Source organism: Ovis aries, chromosome 7 (genome assembly GCF_016772045.2).
Source record: "Ovis aries strain OAR_USU_Benz2616 breed Rambouillet chromosome 7, ARS-UI_Ramb_v3.0, whole genome shotgun sequence".
Classification (NCBI taxonomy): domain Eukaryota; kingdom Metazoa; phylum Chordata; class Mammalia; order Artiodactyla; family Bovidae; genus Ovis; species Ovis aries.
This window is the reverse complement of record NC_056060.1, coordinates 45,207,404-45,225,202: the sequence shown is the minus strand read 5'-3', so window position 1 is coordinate 45,225,202 and position 17,799 is coordinate 45,207,404. Positions and strand designations below refer to the sequence as shown.

Genomic DNA, 17,799 nt, shown 5'->3' with positions numbered 1-17,799 from the left:
CCCTATGGCAGAAAGCGAAGAGCAACTTAAAAGCCTCTTGATGAAAGTGAAAGAGGAGAGTGAAAAAGTTGGCTTAAAGCTCAACATTCAGAAAACGAAGATCATGGCATCTGGTCCCATCACTTCATGGGAAATAGATGGGGAAATAGTGGAAACAATGACAGACTTTGTTTTTTTGGGCTCCAAAATCACTACAGATGGTGATTGCAGCCATGAAATTAAAAGACGCTTACTCCTTGGAAGGAAAGTTATGACTAACCTAGACAGCATATTAAAAAGCAGAGATATTGCTTTTCCAACAAAGGTCCGTCTAGTCAAGGCTCTGGTTTTTCCAGTGGTCATGTATGGATATGAGAGTTGGATTGTGAGGAAAGCTGAGCACCGAAGAATTGATGCTTTTGAACTGTGGTATTGGAGAAGACTCTTGAGAGTCCCTTGGACTGCAAGGAGGTCCAACCAGTCCATCCTAAAGGAGATCAGTCCTGTGTGTTCATTGGAAGGACTGATGCTAAAGCTGAAACTCAGTACTTTGGCCACCTCATGCAAAGAGTTGACCCACTGGAAAAGACCCTGATGCTGGGAGGGATTGGGGGCAGGAGAAGGGGACAACAGAGGATGAGATGGCTGGATGGCATCACCAACTTGATGGATGTGAGTCTGAGTGAACTCTGGGAGTTGGCGATGCGACTGAGTGACTGAACTGAACTGAACTGAATGGCCCCCTTGATTTGTTTGTTTGTTTTAATTGGGGTATATTTGCTTTACAATGTTGTGTTAGTTTCTGCTGTATAGTGAGGTAAATCAGCTATGTGTACACATATATTCCCTCCCTCTTGGACACCCCTCCCCGCATCCCATCCATCTAGGTTCTCACAGAGCACTGAGCTAAGCCCCCCATGCTGTGCTGTAGGTTCCCACTAACTATTTTACATGTGACAGTGCACGTACATTAATCCCAATTCTCCCGATTCATCTCACTGCCTCTTGTTTTGTTTTGTTTTTTTAATCTTCCCGCCAACTATGATTCTTCATCCTCAACCTAGCAAAGCATCCTTGAGCTGCTGCCATAAGTAATGCCCTTCCCTGCTCACCCAGCAGTTGGACCTTCTTAGCCGGGCACCCATCCCACAGTTAGAGTGTTCACGATTCTAACCTCAACGTTTTCTAGTTCCTAAGTCTGAGTTTACCTAGATTTGCCATGAGGGGGGCCTTTTATACATCCTTCCATGCCAAAATCCAAGGGAAGCTGTTTCTGCTTAACCATACCATCACAGTTTTTTTTTCCCCCTCTTGTGGCCTGTCGACAATGGACAATGTCTCCCAAACAGATAACAATGAAACATCACACCATATTGTGAGTCTCCAATGAGGAGTCAAGAAACTTCACTGGCAAGAGGACTTAGCCCAACAGCTCTGAGGATAATCAAATAGAAACAAAATACAGAGTAACCAAAATAAAGTCCTCATTTCCCAAAACATCTTTGCCTTCTATAGCTTGATCCTCTAACCACAAAAAGGATAATACAATGTGAAATGACACACTCCCATCCAAATTCCTTTTTCCCCACTCTAGAGACTGCTCGTGGTTTTGTAACATCTCTTACTTTTTCAAATTTATAAAATTTTCCGGGTATTCTTTCCAAAACTAAATTCCTCCCCCCACCCAAATCACCCAGATGCTATGTAGATTTGTCCTGAGTTCTTCATGTAAACCTCTGCCCTTTCTACTCTTCCTGGGAGTTTTTCTACAGCAGTTTCTCTAACGACATTCACCAGTGTGAACTGAACCAGCACAAGTCATTGTGCCTTCCTTGAGCTGTAAGAATTGTTATTACTGGAAGTGTTTCTGAACTAAATCAAATTGAGCTCTGGTTCCTCACAATCCAAATTCAGTGTAAAATCCAATTTTAGTCATTTTTTGGTAGTTCCTCTGCTTTCTCCTTGGGGCTTTCATGACCCATAAGCAAATCCTTTAGTTGTGGTCCCTCATGGTCGCTGTTGAGGTCCCTGGTCCAAGCTTGTGGAGTCCCTTTAAAGGTGAGCTGCTCCACAAACATATCCATGACCTCCATGCCACACTCAGGCATGAGACAGAAACCAAAGTTGTGTAAGTATGGTGTTTGCACCTAGGTCCTTAAGTGTCCAAGCAGCCATCCCACCCTGGGTCCTGCCACCCTCAGGAATGAAGGTCTCCCATCATCCCTCCAATCCAAACCCTAAGCCCCTGACCTCTTCTCCTCTAGGACAACCAAGACTTCCTCTTAACCAGATCTTGTAAAACATCCCAGATTCTGGCTCCTGGAATCACACACACACACACAATGAAGCAGTTTGTTATCCACCCTCCACCCCATTCTCATCCTCCAGGGGAAGATGTGCAGGGCTCAACAAAAGGCAGCTCACTGGCTGCTCTATCCAGTGAGGCTCAAGAGAGAAGTAACTCTCTCTTCTGCTGAGGAGCCCACAGTATCACAAAGACGACTCTCATTTGTCATAACTTGATCATTCATTTGCAATCACCTTTCCATGTTCTTGATTCTAAAATAATCTACACCTTTAGAGCAGAAGGCCCATGGAATAGAACTCACAGGTCAAGGGCTCAGTGAAGCTTGGTTGGCGAGTATTGAAGAATGATGTGAAACTTGCCTTGCTTCTTGCAGCTTGGGCACAGTACAGTTTGAGGGAATAAGCTAAGACTTCCAAAACTATACTAAACATTTGTCTGTTTGGTTTGTTGAAATGATTTGTTGCATGTTTGTTTGGCATCGTCAAAGATGGACATGGGCTGGGGGAAGGAGAGGGTGTGAAGAATTGAGAGAGTAGCACTGAAACATTGTTATTGTTGTTCAGTTGAGTCTGATTCTTTGTAACCCCATGGACTGCAGCACGCCAGGCTTCCCTGTCCTTCACCATCTCCCGGAGTTTGTGCAAACTCATGTCCACTGAGTCGGTGATGCCATCCAACCATCTCATCCTCTGTCATCCTCTTTTCCTCCTGCCCTCAGTCTTTTCCAGCATCAGAGTCTTTTCCAATGAGTTGGCTCTTCACATCCAATGGCCAAAGTATTGGAGCTTCAGCTTCAGCATCAATCCTTCCAATGAATATTCAGGGTTAATTTTCTTTAGGATTGACTGGTTCAATCTCCTTGCTGTCCAAGGGACTCTCAAAAGTCTTCTCCAGCACCACAGTTTGAAAGCATCAAAACATATAGTATTGAAATATATACATTACCATATGTAAAATTAGATAGCCATTGGATATTTGCTGTGTGATGCAGGGAGCTCAAACTCAGTCCTCTGTGACAACCTAGAGGGGTGGGAGGTGGGAGGGAAGTTCATGAGGGAGGGGACATACATATACCTCTGGCTGATTCATGTTGATATAAGGTAGAAACCAACACAATATTGTAAAGCAATTATCCTCTAATTAAAATAAATTTAAATTGATAAAAAGAAATAGATGATGTGGCCCTGACTCCTGAAGACTTTTATTCTCTAGGTGAAAAGGTATTCACCCATGAGAAAAGGCCAGTAATAGTATACAATAACAGTGAAAGTAATATCCCAAGACACATTGGTACATCTCACTGGATTCCTGCAGCAATCCTGAGTGATAGGTATTCTGAGCTCCCATTTTGTAGATGAGGAAACTGAGGCTCAGAGAACAGCTGGTGTCCCCCCATAAGCTATGCGTCTGAAAGTGGAAACCTACACGGAACCAGAGGAGACCATGCTCAGCTGTAACCCCTCCCTAGCTTGGTCCCTACCCTCCCTGATCTGCAAATTTCCCAACCTACACCCACAATCTTTCCATGTCTTAAAGGGCAACTGACTCTGTAACAGTCTATAAAAGTTTTATTGTTTCTGCTTTTAGAAAGTCGCTGAATCTCCCCAGCACTTTGTAAATAACATGGCGTCCCGACCCTGTCCCTAACCATAGGCCCCCAGGGAAGCCAAGGAAGCTCAGTCAGGGGATTCTGAGGACACAGGCTCTACCTATGGGTTCTCGACCCACCACCCCGTCTGTCCCAGCTTGCCAAGGTGGCAGGTACCGTGGCCCAGGTGAGAGGCATCCTGGCTTTCCAATCTCATTCCACACTCTGCCCACCAGTCTCCCCAGTACATCAAAAGTTGTTCCTTGTCCAGTCGCTACTGTCCAATCCAGCTCTTGGCAACCCTGTGAACTGCAGCACTCCAGGCTTCCCTGTCCTTCACCATCTCCCGGAGTTTGCTCAGACTCGTAGCCATTGAGTCAGTGACGCCATCAAGAGACTTCCCACTGTTTCCTGGATACTCCTCTTCTCTGGGCTTTGGCTCATGTAGAGGCCTCCTGGAGTGTTCTTCCTCCAGTTATGCTTGTCCAGCACTGCCCGCCTACTTTTAAGCACTAGGTCTAAAAATCGCCTTCTCTTTCAATCCTTCCTCAATTTCTTCCATCTGTATATGAGCTCACCAGTCTCTGTAATGCCACAGAATTTCACCTGGATCATCAAAAGGCATTCTTCTCCATATGCTTCTTATTACTGTTGTTTGAGAATTTGCCCTGGGGGATAGGAGTGTTCTGAGTCTGTGTCCAGCCTCCACCACTTATGACTTGTGCAAAATTGGGAAACTGAGCCACAAGCAGCTCATCTACAAAATGAGGTTTCTTGAGGATGAAGTGAGATAATAAGGAGGAAAGCATTTACAAATGATAATGGTCTTTAGTTGTGTTACACTGTCTGCCTCAGTTTGCACATCGAAAAAAATGAGGAGTAATGGCATCTCCCTCTTGGATTTGCAGCAAGGATTAAATGAATTCATGTATGTAAAGGACACTTAGCACATCCCTGCCTCTGGCTCTGCCCCACACACGTGATATGAGCAGAGTTGGGACCATACGTCCAGCTTTATGCTCTTTACTCTGACCATGAATTAGGCAGGACTCAGGGTGCTGCTGTGAACCCTCCTGCATGTGGGTGACTTCTGACATCTGGGCAGGAATTCCAATGATCTGCAATAACAATTATCATCATAAACAGTTGGTGGCCCCTGCCTCCAGGAAATTAGTTTTGGGGGCCAGGTCTGTGCTGTGATGGGACACCCTCCTCAGGGGAGAGACTGCAGAGCACGTGTCTATAAAACCAGAGTTGATTCTCAGAGCCAGATGAAAGGACTGAAGCTGGATGCTGTGCCAGAGTCAGAAATGCCCCTCAAATGGCAGTTTGGGGAGCACTGGTTTACATTTATCAATTAACTCAATTGTCACAACAGCCTGATGAAATGGGTGCTATTATTTACTCTCATTTTTCAGGTGAAGAAACTGAGGCAGAGAGGTTCAGTGGCTTGCCTAATGTCACACAGCTAATAATCAGGTTGGGTTAATTCCAAAGTCTATGTTTTTCAAATAGTACTTTCCAACTCCCTGAAAAATATGCAAGTAGAAGTGTGTACCCTCGATTCTGATGTGTGAAATATAAGACAAGACATGTCCTCTTTTCATTCATCAATGGTTTATACTAATGACATAGCTGGTAGCAAGACAAGTACGCTTGTTTGTTTTGAGGAATAAATAGGATTCCCTGATCATTTTCCTATGTGTAACTGTTGTAGGGGGAGGAACAGACATGATGGTTCTGTTATGACACTTAATCCTCCTAAAATTTTATGAGGTGGATATTCTACAGTTTGCAGAAGGAGAAACTGAGGCTAAGAGAAATTAAAGGGCCATCATCCCTACTCAGATTGTTACCCTGGTTGATGCCAAACACCAGAAAGGCATTTTTATCCCCAAACAAGGCAGTCTGTCTCCTGGCATTGACGTCTAAGATGGGACCCATTCAGCTATTGGGTTCAACAAGAAGGCTCATATGTTGCCTGGCTTTGCCCTGGATCAGGTGTGCTCAGGGAGTGGGTTGTGACACTTGGGGCTTCTGTTTATCTCCAACAATTCCAGGGTTCCCAGGCCCACCAACTCAGCAAGTACCAAAAAGAGTCACGTTGAACCCACAGTGGGTTCCCTGTAATGGAGGAGCCCGGAGAGCAAGCACCAGCATTTGTGCCCTGGACGAAACAACAGATGTCTGGGAAGTTGGCCTCCCCAGAGGACAGAAGGAAGTGAGTTATGGCTCCTCCACTGAACATACACCTGGGAGAAACACATCCTTTGCAGCCAGATGGCTGCTTAGACAGTGAAGTGGATGGAGAGTGAGCAGAGATAAAAACAGGCTAGCTGTTTTCTCTTAGCTGGGACGATACTAGCTGACTTTCCTATTGCTATTAGTAACCTATAAATACAAGTTATTGTACCTGTACTTTTTCTTTCATTTCATTTATTTTTTAGCATTTATTTTGGTTCACTGGGTCTTTAGTCCCACTGCTGCATGTGGGTTTTCTCTGGTTGTGGTGAGCGGGGGCCACTCTCTAGTTGCAGTTCAAGGCCTTCTCATTGCAGCGCCCTCTCTTGTTGTGAAGCATGGGCTCTAAGGCACGTGGGCTCAGTAGTTGTGGCACGTGGGCTTAGCTACCCCGTGGCATATGGACTTTTCCCATACCAGAGAGTGAACCCATGTCCCCTGCATTAGCAGGTGGATTCCCAGCATGGACCACCAGGGAAACCCAGCAACTGTACTTTTTTTAAATACAACCGTGTAACATTTGTTCACTCAATAAATGTGTGTTGTGGGTCTACTGTCCTTAAGTATTGGGAAAGGTGATACAGCCTAGTGGTTAAGAAGGTGAACTCTGGTGTCTGTGAGAATTGGGTTCAAGTCCTAGCCTTGTTCAACCTAGTCTAGTGAGAGTCTGCTGCTATTATTACCTAGGACTCAGTGCAAGTCCTAAGCTGGGTACTGGGGAAGAAGGAGAGTAGTACTCAAGGAGTGTTCCTGCTGGGAGAGGCATTAAGACAAGTGCACAAATAGCCTGTGATTGTGAAATAAGAAACATGCAGAATATGGCAAGGAACCTAACAGATTATTCAGAGTTATAAGCCCTGTCCCTTTCAAAAGTGTTCATTTGGGAGGTCTCATATTCACATATAAAGCATTGTTGCTGGTGGTTGAAGGAGTCTCTGAACATTTATTGATTTCTAATTATTATAAAATTAAAACATGTTCATTTTTGAAACTTTGAAAAGTACAGAAAGTATTTCAGAAATGTCTCATAATTCCATCATCTAAGAAATATACAGCAAACATATCTTGCCATATACCCTTTTATTTGTAATTTTTCCACAAATATTTTTGAGCTCCATACTAGGAACTTCTATTCCCTTAGACTTGGTAGCACATTCTTCAGAATTTACCTCATGAGGCAAATCTTTATCCTTTGAAGGTAGGTTGGCATTCTGGAACAGCCTTAAGTTGCCAGGAAGCAGAAATTTGGTTAGTGATTGAACTGAAGCCATGCTGCTTTCGGTCCAAACACAGATGGTAAAGTTATGAAACTAATTTTATGAAGTGGCTTGTAAAATAGCACTAACGATCGTTCCAGTCAGTAGCTTGAAACTTGAGTTTGCCACAATAGTGGCTTAGCAATAAAAGATCTCATGGAAGGCCAGAATGCTGGGCTGGACCACTTTATTTTTTATTTTATTTTATTTTTTTTGGCCATGCTGTACAGCCTGCAGGATCTTAGTTCCCTGCCCAGGGATCAAAACCATGTTCCCAGCAGTGGAAGCTCAGAGTCCTATCCACTGGACCTCCAGGCAATTCTCCATCTTTTAACTGATTTTTAAATTTGCGTCTGGTTTTTGGCTGCTCTTGGTCTTCATTGCTGCGTGGGCTTTTCTCTGGAGTTGCAGCGTGTGGGGATGCTCTCCAGTTGCACTGCTCTGGCTCCTCATCTCAGTGGCCTCTCCTGTTGTGGAACATGGGCTCTAGGGTACAGCAGGCTTCCGCAGTTGCAGTTTCCCAGCCCTAGAGGAGGACTCAGTGGTTGTGGTACACAGGCTTAGTTGTTCTGCAGCATGTAAGTTCTTCCCAGACTAGGGATCAAACCTGTGTCTACTGCATTGGCCAGTAGAGTCTTTACCATTGAGCCACCAGAGAAGCCCCTTAACTGGTTTCTCATTGCTATGTGGCGTTAGCCTGTATACATGCCAAAGTGGATTTTCCGTCCTCTAAGAGACTTGGGCTATGATAAGACTTCTAGAATTTTTTGTGATACATTCAGGAATATATTTTAAAGCAACAGTAAGAAAAATGAGAAACTGTTAATACTTTAATTGTATAATTCATTAAAATATTCATTTATGCAAAATAAATCTTAAAGATATGGCTGCACTCCTTTTTAATCACCATATCCAATCCTAGACTCCCTCCCCAGAGGAAATGAATTCAATTATCAGATAGATGTGCAAATTTCCAAAACTGCTTATGTTTGTGTGTATACATTTGTATCATACATATATACTGTATATATCAAACATATTTTTTACTAAATTGTACATGGTATGTGTGATTCACTGCTTACATTTTTCACTCAACTAAATGAAAAATGATCACTTTAAAGAGGCAAACTCATTTAAATATTTAAGTTCCGGTTCACTTCTTTTTGAAATAAGTTCTTAACTTTATGACCAGGCATTTGGGAGAATTAAGAATAGCCAGAGAAATCAGCAGAGACACAGAACTTCCACTCTGGACTAGCCCTAGAATTGTTATTCAGTCGCTCAGTCATGTCTGACTCTTTGAGACCCCAAGGACTGCAGCACTCTAGGTCTCCCTGTCCTTCACTATCTCCCTGAGTTTGCTCAGATCCACGTCCATTGAGTCAGTGATGCCATCCAACCAGTTCATCCTCTGCCATCCCCTTCTCCTCCTACCCTCAACCTTTCCCACCATCAGGGTCTTTTCCAATGAGTCGGCGCTTCGCATCTGGTGGCCAAAGTATTGGAGCTTCAGCATCAGTCCTTCCAATGAATATTCAGGGTTCATTTCCTTTAGGATTGGCTGTTTCAATTTCCTTGCTGCCCTAGAATTGACCAACTCATTACTGTATGTCTGACAGTGGCACAAAGGCATGCGGTGCATAGCATGGGCTGAGATCAAACTCCAAGATTAGAGACATCCAAACCATTCCCATTGTCTTCTATGATCCATGCTGCACTATCCTCCATATATGAACCAGGCATCTGAAGAACCTATTTCTATTTCCAGTTTGTCTCATCTTTAGGAGATAATGAATCCAGTGAGTAATATCTGCTATGAGAAAAAAATGATACCCCTGTTATCAACCCTGTCAGGCTGATCTAGAACATTAGCTAGGGTTTGTCTCTCATCTCCACATATTTTCATAGATATCAAAAGAGGATTTTGCTTCAGGGAAATGTGTGCAGACATTCTCCTGTTGCTTCCATCTGGCATGAGCAGTAGAGAGAAAGATTGAAGTTGGGAGCCAAGAATAAACTCATCAAAACGACATCAGCTGGCATCGAGGTAGAAGGATCTAGTGGTTTTCTCCAACCTTCTCCCAAGGCAGATGTCACACATACCAACCAGAATCTGTAGAAGCCCCACAGTTTGGGGAGGAACAAGAAGAGGAAGAGAGCGGGTAATGCACTGTCTCCCACAAGAAAGGCCTCCCTTGGGTGGTATTTTAGGACATTAGCTCAGGCTGCCTTGTCCTCAGTCATCTCACTGGCATTTAAGCAGCCCCTTGGGTTACAGATCATGGCAGGTGCTGGGAAGTAAAGAAGGCCATGCTAAAAATACCCAGCTTCTTCTGGAACTCAGCCGGCAGCCAGAGCTCCGTCCTCCAGTGCCAGGACTTCAGAAAAAGAACAGAGAGTTTCCTTCGCCTCATGCAGTAAGAAAGGTCTGGCTCCTTCCTCCGCTGAAGTTACTGAGGTGGAAATGGTCCTCTGGAGAAAACATACTGAAAGAAGCACTTCTACTGAGAAAGAGCAATTTCTACTAAGTCATGACAACAGTCTCTCTTAAGGAGAAGCCAGGGTCCCGGTAGAAAGCACTTGGAGAGAAGGATTTTGTTAGTCAGGCAAGAAAGGGTATTTACAAAAACAAGGAAGTCTATTGCCTATTTTCAGAACCCTAGGCCACCAAACTAAATCATCTCAGCTGAAGATGAAGCTGTTGGCAGTAGTGGGCATAGGCCCACAGATAAAATTTTAGAAACCCCAATTTCAAACTAACCTAATGCAGCGACTCTCCTGGAACCCGGATGGTTGGGAGCCAGACCTCAGCTCGAGCAGGAGGCACCAGGGTTGTCCACATCCATGGCGTTTTTGCATCAGGTCTCACAGTCTGCAGAGTAAGCGTGGAGCTCTGCTCACCACTTGGGAGGCTGCAAAGGTCACTTTCACATATGTTCCTGTTAAGGACATCAGTAGAAACTTGAGAACCAAGTACAAAAATATAAAAATGAATAGGTGGCATCCAGTATGAAGGAATGTAGGAATTGCTGGGAAGCAATGATTAAAACCATGCCAAAGCCTCGATGTGGCCCCTGAAGCTGGCTCAGGTCTCTAGATGGTGAAGCCTGTAGATGCTTTCATTTCTGCCCGGGCTCTGGTTTGGGGAAGCACTCAGTGCTGTCCTGACCACATATTTTGTCTTCATTTTTCCTCAAACACACTGCCTGGATGGACTGGTAGCTCATCCTTTTGCTAACCCAAAGGTTTAAAAGAAGGAGGTATAGGTTTTTAACAGTTACCTCAAACTCTCCTTTAAAGCTACTGGGAACAAAATGATTGTACTTGTCCTGTCTTCATAAAGATGTTCTTCTTGTCCCATCTTGGGCCATAAACACAAGAGTAGGCAAGAAGGTTGGTTGCCTTGGCCCAACCATACTTGCTCACCAAGTTCTCCTATCACTGGGAAATGAGGGTGCCTTTAGAAGCCTAGGCTGCAGTCCTGAGCTGGGCCATGCAGGGTGAGCCTTCAGTCCCAGCCTTGTTACTATTACCTTTTAACCATGTTCATATGGTGGCACTAGTTGTAAAGAATCTGCCTACCAATACAGGAGATATAAGAGATACGGGTTGGATCCCTGGGTCAGGAAGATCCCCTGGAGGAGAAAATGGCAACCTACTCCAGTATTCTTGCCTGGAAAATCCCATGGACAGAGGAGCCTGGCCGGCTATAGTCCATGGGGTCACGAGAGAGTCGGTCATGACTGAGTGTCTGAGCACCACCATGATATGTAGACAAGACCTCTGGTGGCCCCTTCTCCTCTCCTCTTCACCTTATAATGTGTTGCTTTTAAATATAAAATCAAGTATTAATATAAAAACAGTTGGGAATGGTTAATGAAAAAAGTGCCATTTCTGGGAACTGGGGCATTCCCATTCTTATTCCTGCACAACTACCTCCCAGGTGGGTGATGTGGAGTCCTCACTGCCTTTGGTTTTCTAATCTATAGAGAGGAGAATAGCGCTCATCCTGATGCTGACATAAGAAGTTGTGAGGAAGAGACAACAAGCTTTTTAGGTGCCCTCTAAATCTCACATCCATAGGGAATCTTGTTGCTTTTTCTTTCCTTTCTCTTTTGACTGGGTCTTTACTGCAGTGTGCAGGGGCCTCTCTAAGTTGCAGCACAAAGGCTTTCATGCCCCGGCTTCTCTTGTTGCTCAGCATAGGCTCAGCAGTAGCAGCACATGAGCTTCTCTAGTTGGGCTCAGTTTCCCCAAGGCACGTGGGATCTTAGTTCCCCATCCAGGGATCAAACCTGCATCCCTGCATTGGAAAGCAAATTCTTAACCACTGGACCACCAGGGATGTTCCAATATTGACATTCTTGAGACAGCTCAATTTCACGAGTCAGCATAAATCTACACATAGTTGCTGCTATTGAAAGAGAATTAAGATATAAGACAGGAAAACTCATGGTCTTTTTTTTTTTTTTTTTTTGTACTGGGAGAACCATTTTGCCCATACAAACCCTCCAGATAGCAAGAGTATTCAGGGAGCTCGCCACAGAATCAGGACCAGCAGTGTGTCACTGAACAATGAAGGAGGATGTCCGCGATGTCCTAAAGACCTTTCTCAGAGCTCCAAACCCTCCTCCCTAGAAATAGGGCATATTTTCCTTGGGTTCTTGAGGATACTATCACAAACCTGCAAGAAAGAAAATGTTCTTGTGTATGAGAAGAACACGCTGTATCTTGTTCCGTGGGACATGACATGCTGGCATTCCAAAACCCAGTGCAAGAAGCCATTGTCTATCAGCTTAATTACAGATTCTTCACTTTCCCTTAATTGCGTGAGTCAGCACTGTGGACTCTGGGGGAGTCACAGCAACACAGGTAGAGAGGCATTGCTGTTAAATAGTGTGGGACTATTAGGTAATAAGGTTTTTGTTTTGTTTTTACAAAACAAACAGACCTTTTTAAACAAACAGACCTTGATGTACATATTCAAGTGAGTGTTCCTTTTAAAGGCGTCACATTAGTAAGCTACGCTAATGTTGACTCACTTTTCTAATCAAATATTGGGAAACATAGTCTGGTAGGTATGAGGGCTCTTATGGAGGGAAGGGACAGTGTACTTAAAATGAAAGATCTCCTAGAAAACCTGTGATATGGTGACTTTCCCAGTGGTGCATTGGAAGTCACACATCCACTGGAGGGGGCATGTGTTCAATCCCTGGTCAGGAAACTAAGATTCCACATGCCGCCTTGGGGGAGTGCCTCCCCTGTAAAAAAAGTATTTTAAAAATCTGCAATATGTTCCTCACAGCTATCGGCGGCGGGGGCCAGACAGCTTTTGGGACAACAGCAATATAGTTGAAAAACATATCAAGTGACCTCCCCCACACCTCATCCCATCCCCCCACCAAAAAAGGGTTTTACCCTGTAACATACACAGATGCTTTTCCTGGAGGAAAAGATCCATCTCTTACCCACCTCCCTTGATCCTATAAACTCTAGTTAAGTGCCATGCACACAAAAGGGGCTCAGTAAATATCTGTGGGACATTTGTCCTATCCTATCAAAACACTCATATCCATTCTTCAGGCAATATAACATAGAATCTCTATTTTGAATGGAATTAAGTCTTTTGAGCCTAGTTTTCTTGTGGTTCCTTCCCAGAAACTGTTTCTCCTATTTGTATGGTTAGTAGCCAAGAAAACAGTCATTCAACAAACATTTATGGAGAGATGACTGAATACCAAGCACTAGAGAAATCTTCTGGAAATTCCAAGGATGTTCTTGGTGTTCACACAGAACCTCTGGACCAAGGATCCTGTGCGGGGTTCCACACCACCATGATCTGGTCAGTTTTTTAACTTTCAAGGAACATTGACTCTCTCATGTAACCTCAGGAAGGAAAGGGTATAATTATAAGGACCCCCGGAACAGAGATTTGATCATTGTTTCCCCATCTTTTTTTCCTAATGGTGTTTCTGTTTACCATGATATGTCTACCTCATTCTCCTTCTCTACAACCAACTTCGCTGCTTCTTCATACCTTAAATGATACATGGCCTGTCATGATATGTTAGCCAGGAGAAGCTAGTAATGCTTCAGTAACAAACAGCCCCCAGTTCTCAATGGCCTAAAACAGCAGAGGTTTACATCTTGCTTATGCTACATGTCCACCAAGGGTTGGTTCTGGAGAGAGGGGAACTCTGCTTACCACAGCCACTTGCAAATCCAGACTACAAAACAGCAACAACTTTGAGAAAGAACACAGTGAGTCATACTAACTCATAGTATCTACCATAAGCTAGTTCTGTTCACATTTCCTTGGCCAAGGCAAGTCAAATGACCACACTTAATTGGGTGAGGATGTGCAATCCTACCAAGACCTGATTGGGAAGAAAGCCCAAATATCTGTAAACAGCCTTAATCACCCTCTTACAAGGGATCTCCAGCCCAAGATCATAACCCCTTTTTGTTTCAGCTGCTTCAGCTATGGATTCATATTTTCCATGCTCCTTAGTTCAAACTATAGTCAAAGAGAAGCCCAGAGGCACAGTCCATCTCTGCCTGACAGGCCACAACACTAGGTCCCTGGCTAGTCTATGGATCTGTCCTTAAGTCACAGCCACGCAGGTGGGGAATAGAAATATACTGTATATCCCATGGCTGTCTAGCTTGCCCCTCTTTTTCTCTTTTTGGCTGGGGATTGAACCCATCCCGCCTACAATGAGAGTATGGAGTCTTAACCACTGGACCACCAGGGAAGTCCCCAGCCCACACCTTGATGCTATCCAAAGACCAGGAGATCTGACCAATATAGAAGAAAGTCTTTGTTTAAGTGAAAATATTTTGCCTGGTCCTAACCCTTGAAGGGTAGTGGATGGAGCAGTCCCTGAAGTTGGGTTGAACCTGGTTGATTGTCAGGCTATTCATGGGGCAGAATCTCACCAGTGGTGAAATGGAAATGACTGAGGCCAGGGACCTGTTATGTTAACCCATCAGTCTAGGGATTAGTGATATGGTACCAAGGAATTTTTTAAATTGGCTTTGTGCAGCTCGCATACTGGACACCATAGTCTTTGACTTCTAGAGGCAGGGAGGGGAAGAAAAAATGAATGGTTTAAACTTAAAGAATCAGGCCTGAATATCTGAGTCCCTAAATTCAAGCCCCTTCGCCATACACCCCTCCTATCTACCTTTCCAGTCTCACCTCCCAGTTCATCCCCAAGTAAACCTACTGTCCAACCACCATCAAATATTCTCTTTCTACCCTTGGCTCATACAATACCCTCCTCTCTATCTAATTGCTATCCTTCCTCTAAAATCAGTTTAAAAACCACCACTTTTCAGAATAGTTTTTATCTGTCTGTCAGAATAGTTTTATCTGTCTGTCTCTGATCTGGTCATTTCTACTTCTTTCTCCACTGTTCATGCTGAACACCTGGAAGACATGGATGTATCTTACTTAATTGGGGATCCTGGAGCCTAGTGCCTGCCTTGTATACAACAGGTGCTCACCAGTGGTGTGTTTGAATAGATGGTCTATAACACTAGTTCACTTAAGGAAACTTTAGCATGTTTCTCTATGTTTGGCACAGCAGAGAAAATTCACAATACATGGTCCCTCCAGGAGTTTCTCTAGTTCAGTTGCCTCATTTTATAAATGAGAAAACTGAGGCCGAGAGACAAGAGATGACTTGCCCTCTGCCACCCGAGCAGCCACAATTTACTGAGTACTTTGCTATGTGCTAGACAAAACGCTTTTCATTCTTTATCTCATTTTCATTCTTGTAACAACCCTAAGAGGGAAGAATTTGTATACCTACCTTACAGAACAGAAAACTGAAGCTTAAAGAGATTATAATGTGGTTAAGGCCATCTTGCAAGGAGGTAGCCAGGCCAAGTTTGGATTCCAGGGTCTAACTCTGGGGTCCCTACGCATAAACCTTATGCTGAGCTCCAAGCTGGGAAGTCAGCTCCCTGGGGTCCACACATCTGTATATGACCCAGAGGCCTTGAACTCTGTCAGTGTTCCAGTGGCTGGGTTCACATGTGGCGATTAAAGGGTCCTGGTGAATTTCTATACCATGCAGTGCCTGTGCACACAAATCTAGTGTTCTCACCATTAGGTCAGGGTATATTTTTTCCCCCCTCCTGGGCAGTTGGGTCAGTGGAAGAAACCTGATAAAATCCTGGGAGGAACTTGATCATTCTCTGAAGGACTTACAAGATGTTTGACCTGCCTGATCTGCTCAGATACCGTCCAGGGAATATTCAGTATCCATGTAGGACAGGTTGTGAATTATTCTGTGGGGACTGTTAACAAGACCCAACAAGACCCTCACCAGCTCTGCCTCAGCCAGTATCAAGCAGGGTTTGGGAACAGCCCTTTCTTCCCTTCCCATCGAAAGTCTGAAAAGAGCAGGCTTTTCCCCATGGGGACTGGGAGGAGTAAGAGTTATAGGAGGAAACCCTCCTACCTCTGAGCAAAGCTTGCTGTACAGAGCAGGGCCTGTTCCCTCCTCAGAGTTATAGCTGTGGATACAATGACTTGGCTGGGATAACATTTATCCCTGTGTTTTAGTAACCTAGTACCTGAGTGCCTAACATGGAAAGAGGCCAACTCGCTAAACTCAGTGCAAGGAAAATGATTAAAAGTTAGATCTGGTGGCATCATAGGGATCATCTACCCCTCATCCTCAGGTTTAAAGATGTAGCACAGAGGCCAACTGGCTTGTCAAGTTGTTAGAGCTTGTCAACTCGCTTGTCAGAGCTGCTGGTGAGAGAGACCAAAAAACTAAGTTGCCTGACTCTAAACTCAATAGCCTTTCCCGTTAAACTCGCAAGCTCCCACCCACACACCAACAAACACACCCCACCCTTTGGGGAAGTACCACACACAGGCACACACAGAACCGAGTCCTATGTCCCTCCTAAGGTATACAACTGTCTTTCCCCTGGGGGACAGAGAACCGCATAAGACAGATTTGCAGACGTTCTGGCCCGCACCAGCAGACATATACAGCACCCCAGGTCTCCCTCCAACTTGTTCTTTCTCTGCTCCAGTTGAGTTTCCAGAACATGAAAGCCAGCCCGTGCTGACACCCTGTAGGCAGGGCGGGCGCCGGGAGCGCATGGGCCTGGACACCATCGCGGTGGCTGCGGGGACCCCAGGTCCTGATGCTTAGCGAGCCGCTGGGTCTGGCGGCCCAGAAAGCGACGCGCATCCTCTACCTGCCCGGCTCGCTCCTCAGGCCTCCTGTGACTTAGGACGGCTCGGCTGGGGACCCTAGAGCCGGAGCGTGAACCCCGGGAGGAGGGGGCGCAGAGGGCGGAGGGAAGTACCCGGGCCCCCGGTCCGGGAGAGGCCCCAGTGCCCTCTCCCTGGCGTGCAGGTTTGGAAAACTGGAGGCCTCGCCCGGCGGCTGCCTCGGCTGGCTGCTCGGGTCCCCATATATAGTCATATCCACCGTCAACTGGGAGGCCGGCAGGCGGCAGCGAATGGGCGAGCAGCCCCCGCGGGAGCAGCGGGGAGGGCGCGGGGGGCGGAGGGAGGAGAAGGGGGAAAGGGGGCAGGAGAAAAAAGCTCTTCCAAAAAAGTATTGGCTGTCTTGAGGAATGCGGTCGCCCCCTTGGGAAAGTACATATCTGGGAGCAGCAGGCGGCTCGGCGCTCGCACTCCGGCTCCGCCGCTTCACCGCGCGCTCGCCTCCCTGCTCCCGCCGCAGCCCCAGGGCCCCTCGCCGCCGCCACCATGGACGCCATCAAGAAGAAGATGCAGATGCTCAAGCTCGACAAGGAGAACGCCTTGGATCGAGCGGAGCAGGCGGAGGCCGATAAGAAGGCAGCGGAGGACAGGAGCAAGCAGGTCTGCGCCTCCCAACCGTGCGCCCGGGGGTCGCCCGCGCCCCGCCCGCCCTGGGGCCCGGAGCCCCGGGACCCGGCCTAGCACCCCTTCCTGGCCCCTCACCCCGAGGACTCCGGGAGCCACCCCCACTCCAGGGCGCCTGAGAAGCGGGAGGGGAAGAGCAGGACTGGCTTATTCTAACTTTTTCTCTTACCTGGGGACGCTTATTTCCCTTCTCCGGTTGCCGGAGACCGTCAAGTCCCATCAAGTGCTAGAGGCACTTGGTTCTGAGGATCAGAAAACAATTTTGGATCTGGGGGTGGGGGAGAGGAGGAGGGTTGAAGGGAATCAAGTCCAGAAAGTGTTCGAAGTTCTTCTGGACTTTTGACCGGGGGAGATAAAACCTTCAACTGGGGGAGGGAGGAAGTCAGGGAGGGGGGAACGACAGTCACGGAGGTTTTTTTTTTTTGGTTAAAACAAAGATGGGACAGAAGAGAGTGTATGGCGGGCGCGGAATCGGGGGCCATCCATTTATTCTGCAACGCCAAGTTGTGGCCTTGAGCCCGCTGAGACCTCGGTAGGAGTGTCG

At 45.9% G+C, this 17,799-nt stretch overlaps 1 protein-coding gene and 1 long non-coding RNA gene across 18 annotated transcripts in view; one reads left to right on the top strand and one right to left on the bottom strand.

The window, feature by feature from the left end:
- Positions 1-3,839: 3,839 nt before the first annotated feature.
- LOC132660183 (uncharacterized) lies at positions 3,840-17,588 on the bottom strand. Its single transcript, XR_009601486.1, has 2 exons — positions 17,425-17,588; positions 3,840-10,311 (listed from the first exon to the last, which is right to left on the bottom strand). It is a non-coding gene; the product is annotated as an uncharacterized LOC132660183 (long non-coding RNA).
- TPM1 (tropomyosin 1) overlaps positions 17,039-17,799 on the top strand; it is a 29,448-nt gene continuing 28,687 nt past the window's right edge. For 16 of the 17 annotated variants that reach the window (XM_012180568.3, XM_012180574.4, XM_012180570.4 and 13 more), the window contains exon 1: positions 17,039-17,231. In XM_012180568.3, coding sequence (XP_012035958.1) covers positions 17,118-17,231 — 114 coding nt within the window. In that variant the 5' untranslated portion in view covers positions 17,039-17,117. 17 annotated transcript variants of the gene reach the window in all.